Source organism: Hyperoodon ampullatus (assembly GCF_949752795.1).
Source record: "Hyperoodon ampullatus genome assembly, chromosome: 10".
Lineage (NCBI taxonomy): Eukaryota > Metazoa > Chordata > Mammalia > Artiodactyla > Ziphiidae > Hyperoodon > Hyperoodon ampullatus.
Genome location: NC_136923.1, coordinates 85,557,188 through 85,565,865, shown reverse-complemented (window position 1 = coordinate 85,565,865; position 8,678 = coordinate 85,557,188). Strand labels below are relative to the sequence as shown.

At 44.6% G+C, this 8,678-nt stretch overlaps 1 protein-coding gene across 5 annotated transcripts in view; it reads left to right on the top strand.

Annotated features, from left to right (window-relative positions):
* Positions 1-494: 494 nt before the first annotated feature.
* The window catches only part of CARMIL1 (capping protein regulator and myosin 1 linker 1), a gene marked incomplete at both ends in the record, with an annotated part of 315,364 nt that continues 307,180 nt past the window's right edge, over positions 495-8,678 (top strand). For all 5 annotated transcript variants that reach the window (XM_079713631.1, XM_079713629.1, XM_079713628.1 and 2 more), the window contains 2 exons: positions 495-534; positions 4,651-4,748. In XM_079713631.1, the coding sequence (XP_079569757.1) occupies positions 495-534; positions 4,651-4,748 (138 nt within the window). The remainder of the gene's footprint in view (positions 535-4,650; positions 4,749-8,678) is intronic.

Below are 8,678 nucleotides of genomic sequence, written 5' to 3'. Positions count from 1 at the left end.
GAAAAGCAGGAGGAGGAGCGCCGAAGCTGCCCCCGCCCCGATGAAGCCCGGCAGGAGCGCGAGGAAACCCTAGTCCCCCGCCCCGCGCTGCTCTCCCCGCCTCTCCCCACGCCTTCCGCCTTCACCTAGGGCCGTAGGTGCGACGCCGGAACCAGGCGGGAGCTGCCAGCAGCCGGAGCAGCGCCGCCGGGAGCCGCGAGCCGCAGCCGCCCCGCGCCCGCTCCCAATCTTGCCAGGTCTCCGTTCCGCCGCCAGGAACTGCAAGGAGGCGTCATGTAGCAGCAGCCGCAAACCCACCTCGGATTTGCAACTCTTTTTTTTTTTTTTTTTTTGGTGGGGCGGGGACGCGGCAAAATTTTATCTCCGCCCCCGCTTTCTTGCCTATTACCATTTGCAAGCTGCATCTGCCTCTAAGAAATTGAGGGGTTCAGGGTAGGGTGGGGAGCTGTAAATCAGAGTTGGACCTGCAGCACCCCCGCACCTAGAAGGCCACCATGACCGAGGAGAGCTCCGAGGTGCCCAGGGAGTTGATAGGTAAGAGTCGCGCAGTGGTTGATTTTCCTTCTGCCTCTGCGTCCCCCTCACCTCCCCCTCACCTCCCCCTCACCTCCACCGCCCTTCCCACTTCTGCCCTCCCGTGCGTCCCGCGAAGTCCCGGCGCCCTTGGGGTCGGAGTGGTGTCGGGCAGGGTCGCTGGGGGGCGCCGGGAAGTTTGTTCCCATCTGACCGCTTGCGAAGCCGAGTCCCGAGAGGGCCGGCGCGGGGAGGAATCGGGAGCCCCGGGAGCACACTCTGCTGCGCCGCTGGGACACCCCCCAGGCGCCTCCTTCCGCCGCGACCGGGGGTCCAGGTTGGCGGAGGAAGGGGGCGGTCTGCCAGGGTCTGGGGAGTTCTGGAAGCGAGGAGAATCCTTTACAGCGCCCAGCCCAGCGTCCCCAACTCGGGAAGTCCGGGAAAGCCCAGCACCGGGACGGCTGGCGAGCGCACAGTGGGTCGCCTCCGGCACGTGCCAAGACCACCCTGTCTCCAGGAAATAACCGGCGGGAGGTGCCCCTGTGACGTACAGACTTGGGGGAGGGGGGCGCTAGCCCGGTATAATGACTGAGCCTAGCAAGGCGTGGCTTCGCCTAGCGAACTGGGAGCGAAAGGGTTACAGGACTGACGCAAACTCGGGCCAGGAAATTGAGGGTTAATGATAAAAGCTTTCTTTCAGTAATGATTAACCTACCGATTCTCCCCATCCCGGATCTCTTAGGGAACCCGTGTGTGGTACCCTATGTAAGGTGAACCATTGTTTGAGTCCCTTGAGGGTTTTTTTTGGGGTGTGTGTGTGAATATTTTGTCTTGGGGTTTAACCTAATTAAGTGGAGGGTTAGAATGGCAGAGCTCAAATGAGGTTTGGGGGGAAGAGTGTTCGGAAAACCAAGCGTTTAAGCGTGTGTGTGTGTGTGTGTGTGTGTGTGTGTGTGTGTAGCATGTTGTACTGTAACAAGGTATGTGTTTCTGTGTGCGTGTGTGTTTTGAGCCCCAGTGACCTATATTCCTTACTGTCCTATCCTTGGCACACTACACAGCCTGCAGTTCAGAAAGATGTTTAATTGGTGCTGACAAGAGCCCTAACCGCCCATTCATCTGCATCTGAGGAATAATTCCCTGTTTCACCTTTTAGCAATAATACTTTGGAGGAGTTTGTGTGTGCTCTTCCATTAGTGACTGTTAACTCAGCAGGTGAAACTAGATGTAAAGAAGCTGTTGCTAGGCTTGTATGGAAGATGGAAGCTTCTGCTTTTGTCGAATTAAAAAAACCTAACTACCAAATTTAGCGTATAAAGTCTACCCCCCCTTCCCCCGCAATCATGCCTCTTCTCTTCCCAATCCTGTAGAGTCCACTGGGAGTGAGTGGTCCATCCAGTTCTGGGAGGCTGAGATCTTTCCAGCACCCTTCCAGGAAGGAAACAAACACCCAGAACCTCTGAAGATGCCTCCAGAGGTCCCGAGAAAGAGAATTTAGGGGAGGGTTTGCCTCGCTGGCCGGGGGATAAGGATAACTAAAGAAGGTGGCAGAGTTTTTAATTAGTTGTCCTTGAGCCTGGTGGTGAAAAGTTTAGGTAATTACCCAGGAGAAAGGGCGATGAAGGATAGGATGGAAATAAGGTACCTGGTTTATAGTGACGGTCCTCAAAATAAATCCTTTGGTATATTTTAAAAGTTGAATTTAACCCTTATCTAGAAATGGAATTTTTGTGTTTATCGAGTCCTGCCCATCTCACATATCTTTCAAACAAAGGACAAATGTTTTTGTGATAGGCCCGATATGATTTTTCTGGGCCTTTAAATGGTCTAATTGGCCTGGGCTGGGGGAAATTCCTGCATCTGCTTTAGTCTCTAATTTCAAGTGCTTTCAGGAGTTCTGCTCTCATCAGTTCAAAATGGCAACCATGTGAAAACCTCAATATAGTCCCTGAAGCTAATCCCCCAAGGCATTTAAAAAATGTGTTGTGTGTATCTTTCTGATTATTAAAGTAATACAGGCTTTTTATTTAAAACATTTAAATGCAGAGAAGAATGAGAATATATGTCACCCATGTTACCACTCCAAGATAGCTACTTTTGACCCATGGGTATGTAACTTTCCCATCTTTTTCTTTGTGTATATATTCTTAAATCACTTTCAGATGCTCATTTCCCACAGTTCTCTTTAGGGGAGGGACGAGTAGCCTGTACCCATTTTGAGTTCTGATAAGATAGGAGCTGCCTAGAGAACTCCCTGTGTAATGAGCTCCCCGACCTATCCCCCACCCCCGCCAACATTCCACCTCATTGCTGTTCCCTGGACAAACTGTACTTTTTCTTGTTCCCATGCCCTTTGCTGGCACTGCCCTATCCTCCCCTCCTTCACTCTTCTTATCTGAGTGGCTCTAAACTCTTTGTGGTGGGTTTCCAGTAAGAATATTTTGATCACCCCTTAATAAGCATATATTTATTTGTTAAGCTGCATGCATACTTCATTTAGTGTGTGTCATCTAAAACATAAACTGAAACACATTGCAAATAGAAGTAGAAATTCTGTTTTCTTCCTGCAACCCAATGGATTGTATTGTACACTGTGCTTTGGAAACCAGTGGTCTATTTTCTACTCCTTCAAGCTTCAGCTCAAGGGTCCCCTCCTCCCTGAAACCTTCATGTATCTTCTTGTCCATGATCTCATGATAGTGAGTGCAGATTCATCTAGTGACATCAGTCCATCTAGTGGCTTACAATCATCCACTAGATGGTAAGCACTTGTGGAAGGCAGGGGTCATCTCTAGCCCGGCATCTAGTAGAGTAGTTGGCACACTAGGTATATTTGTTGAATATATGAATAAACCAAAATGATTTTAATACACAGTTCAGAGTGGTGGGGGTATAAAGGAGTTTGCTACGCTTTGAAGGAAGGTAGAATCTAACCAGCAGGAGACTAAGGAAAGTGCAGCCCAAGAAAGAGAATAATATATACAGGATCCTAGGGGTGTAAAGGATGGAGAGGGTGGAGATAATTGGGTGCGTGCTGAGAAGTTAAGCTGGAAAAGTGTGAAAGGCCTTGAGCGGCCTGCTGCAAGGTTTTGGGTTCATCCAAAAATGACTGTGACTCATAGAGCAAGAGGGACATGATCAGATCTGTGGCTTTGGAAGGGTCGCTTTAGTTCTGGGGGAGGTGTGGTACAGGGGGCTGATAGGTTGGAGGTGGTAGGCTTAGTCTCGGTGAGAGATTCTGAGGCCCTGAATGCAGGATCAAGCCCACGGGTCAGGAGCTGTTAGGAGGTGGTCCTAGGAGAGGAGGTGACTGGCTCCCTGAGAGAATGGAGTTGGAGATAAACAAGATTTCTAGCTTCATTAAGAACCAGAGGAGGAGCAGGGAAAATAGTGACTTTGATTTGGGACCCGTTCAGTTTGGGGTCCTCACGGGAGTCCCAGAAGGGTCTTCCCGCTACCATCCAACTTTTCAAGTCTCCCCTTCTCTCTCAATTCCGCCTTTGACCACTCTTCAGGGATGTGGTGGTATGAAGATTTTGAAAGGACAGATGGCCAGGAGCACCCTGACTAAATTGTTTGGGCCGGTTCTGGTTCTTTGCCATATTTCCCAACCTTCATGTCAAGGCACTCCTAGAAAATGATAATACGTATATGGCACTGTCATGAACACAGAGTCTGCTGGGGGCCAGAGGTAACCAGCCAAGGGATTTTATGAATTCCTGTTGTGCTTATGGTCTGCCTGCCTGCAATATAGTGCCTGCAATATAGTGCTCTATGCTACTGCCGGACCTTGCTTCTTTTTTTTTTTTCTTTGTGTGTGCTTATCCTCTTTGCCCAGCAAGATTATATCACGCCTTGCATGGACTGGTATTATATCATATACTTTTATACTTGCCTCAGCATCTGAGCACACGGTCCAAGGCACAAAGTAGGCGTTCATCAAATACTTGGTGACCAATAACTATCAGGCTTGTTAAAACAAGCAACAACAACAAACAAACAAAAAAAAGAAAAAACTAAAAAGAAAAAAAAAGACAATAAAAAATAAAAACCAAAAATGCTCCTTCAAATACTGTCCTCCCCAATGCTTTTCTCTTATTAATAAAAGAATATAACAAAATTATTCCTTTCTTTCAGAAAGCATAAAGGATGTTATTGGCAGAAAGATGAAGATTGCGTTGAAGAAGAAAGTGAAGTTGGAAGTGAAGGGAGACAAAGTTGAAAACAAAGTGCTGGTAAGTATTAATGTTTTTCTTAAAAAAAAAAGTTTGGAAGTAAAAATGTTTTTCCCCTCTATTTTGATTGCCTAATTTTCATGCAGCACTGGTTCTGTATTTTATATTTTGTTTGAAAGTTCTGATGCCCATTTTGTCCTAGGTTAGTTGGAATATTTGTCCACTGAAAGTTAAAAGTAGGGTTAATTTAAATTTTAGAGACTGAAGTTTTAAAAAATTGTCTTTCTTAATGTTGTAAAAAGTCACCCACATCTAGGTCATCTCCTAGAGACTGTTTTCAAGTTATTCAAAGTTGGATGTTAAAGGGAGCTTGCTTATTATCTTCGTTGTGGCTGATTATCTGATTTTATTTGTGAGGACTTGAGATGAATTTTTTAAACTCCTCCTATGTCAGTTTAATTATTAAAATTTCTCAAATGTTATATACTCAGCCATCTCTGGGTGATGGTCTGAGAAGGCGAAGGAAACATTTGTCTGTTTATTTATTTATTTTTTTTACATTTGTCTTTTTAAATTGGTTTTTGGTGTTTGGGAGGGAAATGCCAGCTCCTCCCTCTAGCTTGTGAGAAGAGTTGCTGGGGGGCTGAGGGATTGGCCCTTGGTGAGCACAGGATTGCTAAGGAGTTGTCAGTGCCTGAGTTATACCTTTAGAGAGGTGAAGAGCCTTTTTTGGTGTTTTAGTGGTTTCTGTGTTGAAACTGTGGCAAACCTTAATTTAAGCTTAGGTAAATACACCTTGTTTGTGTTTTTGTTGGAGAGAATATTCGGTTTCATCTTTTTGTTTATCTTTTTACCATTAGAAAATTTTAAACATATGCAAAAGTAGAGAACAGTATATTGACCTTTGTATACCTTTCATCCAGCTTCAACAGTTTTCAGCATTTTGACAATATTGTTTTATCTCATCACCGTTCCCCCCCCCCCAGCTTCTGGAGTATTTTAAAATAAATCCCAAGCATATGTCATTAAAAGAGAATATTTTTAATATTCTGTTTCTTCAGTTGAAGTTGCCACAGAGTTTGAAGTATCTTTCTGATACCATCTGTCTTGAGAATCTTTTAAACTATCTGACTGCCTTCCCCTGTGGATGGAAGGATTGTGCCATTGATGGATGACTTCTATTTCTCTGTGTACAAATCAGGATGGCAGAGAAATTGAAGTGGAAAAACTTGATTGAGTGACTTTTGCCCTGCAATGAAATGTGTTCTCACAGACTGCATCATTAAGGTTATCGATAGCAGAAATGATTGGTGTCATCATTCTGCTTTATTTAGTTTTAATAAAGAGTACATTTCCTTAAAGTATGTTTTACTTGTTGTTGTTCAGCCATAGGGTAGAGGTATATTTTGGCAGTAGTAGTGCAGAGAGAAGAAATTTTGTTTCTGTCATTTGTTGTTTTACATGTTTACAGTAAATCTTCACAAGATGGATTCACCTTTATACAGTTTAAATATCAAGTAGGTTTCCTGCAACAGTCTCACATGGTATGTGGTGTTATTTGGTATGGACACTATTCATCAAAGTAGTATTCATAAACCCATGCCATGAGTAAAATTTGCAAAGTTAAAACTGCAAAGACAAATGTACATGTCCAGTGTAATAAAGTTGGCATCATTAAAGAATAGTTATGATTGGTACTTACTGTTAAGATGTTGTGGGGGGAGGGGCTCTTAACGTCAGCTGGAGTTGATTAAGGTTGTAACCAAATTACAAATGTATTTGAATTTAAGCATTTATCTCCCCAAATCTGGAATCTGAGCGGTTTCTAGTGGCTTGGGGTAAACTTGTCTTGCCTGTTCCTTCCTTGCAGGGGCAGGAATTGTTAATAGAGATATTCAAGGTTTGACAAGCTTCAGGTTTGAGCAGGATGGTCTATGAATTAACCTTCTTTAAGTCTTTGACTTTGGAGTTTCTGAATTCAGAGAAATTCAGTTACTTAAATTAAAACATTGGGAATTTCCTTCTAATTTGCATTTCTGACTTCCTTTTGGCTGTCAGTTCAGTAAAATAGGGTATACCTGAATTGGCTTAAATCAGTATTTCTGTTCTGACTTTTATTTCTTGTTCCTTTTCCCCAAGTGCCACCCCCCTGCCCCGCGCACTCTTAGTGTCCTTCCTTATAAAGCTGGGAGTGTGTTATATAGGACTTGGTTCCTTCTTTTCACACTTTGAGACTTTATGCTATTTCTAGCTTATCTTTTGTAGAGGGTTTATCTTCATCTTCCTTCTCATGGTCATAAGAGCTAATGCTTATTCAGCAGGCTCTGTTGGACACTTGATTATGCATTGCCGTATTTGCTCCAGCAGCAGCCCTCTGAGGTAGGCACTATTTACACCTGTATTTGTGGAAACTGAGATTTGGAGGGGCTAAAGGAACTTGTTTCAGGTCATCCAGCTAATAATGAATAACAGAGCCGGGAGTTGAATGAACCCAGATCTGTCTCACTCAGAGCCTATCCACTTCCCCATTATGCTCAAAATAGAAAGAAAATATCCTTTGGCTTGTTGTTCAGTGGTTGCAAACTTTCAGGAAGATTTGGACTTTAGAAGGATTAGGGCTCCCTTGTGTGGATTTGACTGATTGATTGATAACATTGTACATTGCTTGGTTCCACACTTGTTGAGCCTCTCCCGTGTGCCAGATGTACAAGATGGACATAGATTCTGACTTCATGGGATTCAGAGCTCAGAGTCGAGTTGGGAGGTAAACATCTCTACAGGCAGTGCTTTGAGATGTGCTATGAGCAAGATGATTGGGGGCACATGGGAGGAACCCCTGACTCAGGCCTGAGGGTCAGGGAAGACTTCCAGAAGGAAGGCAAAGGTAGACTGACACCCAATGGATGAATAAGAGTTACTAAGGGAAGAGAGCAGAGACATGGTATAGACAAAGGAAACAGAATATGCCTGGAAGCCAGAGAGAGCTTAGCATGTTAGAGGCAAATACTAAGTGCAGCTGGAGCAAGGGGGACGGGGCGGAGAAGTAAAGCTGATTCTTTTCCTTGCAATTGGGATCAGGTGAAAGTTGAGACTGGTTAAACAGGTCTCTTCCCACCACCTATTTCTAATGACCATCACATGAACTTTATCCTCCCCTCTTTTAAGGAGGCAGTAGGACTCAGCGGTTAAGGCCTTGGACCTTGAGTCGTGCCTAGTTCACACTGCAGCCTAGCCACTTTATAACGTTGTTCAGCCTCAATTCCTTTCTCTAATGAAACACCTATTTGTATATGGTTTCTTTGTAGATTAACTGAGATATATCTTAACACTGCTTAGCACAATGCCTAGCACATGATGGACACCCAACAAATGATAAAGCAGAAGGAACCAAAGGGTTGTGCATCCTGTTTTTTCAGTGGCACAGAAAATGCCTATTCTTTCCATGCCCAAGTATTCACTGCCTTTATTGAGGGATTGAGCTTAGTTCACTATAAGGCCAATAATTACTTATAGTTTATGGTACCTTTTAAGCCGGATGGAGTGCAACTGATGAGATCCCAAACTCCTAAGGTATGCGCTGGTCTAGTGAAATAAGAAATCGATGTTCGGGGGAAGAGTGTTCTATGGTCAAACAAGTTTGACAGTCAAGTGGTAAACAAAGATAAACCAGCGTCTTTACTGCATGGCTTTGATTCAGAGCCTTTAGTACACCTTTCTGCGTAGTAGATTTCTCAGAATGAGCGGAAGTGTACTGTCTTTCTCAAACTTATATGGCCAGAGACCCTGCTGACCATAGTTTGGGAAACTGGGATGGAACAGGTCCAAGCTGGTGCCTTTGGGAACAGTTAAAGGGAACATGGAACAGACTAGAACAGGCTCTCTGTCATTGGAGTGTCCTCCTGGCGGACAGTTCTTTGGCCTGTACGTTTTGGGGATTTTTTTTTTTTGGCCCTGCTGCTCGGCATGTGGGATCTTAGTTCCCCAACCAGG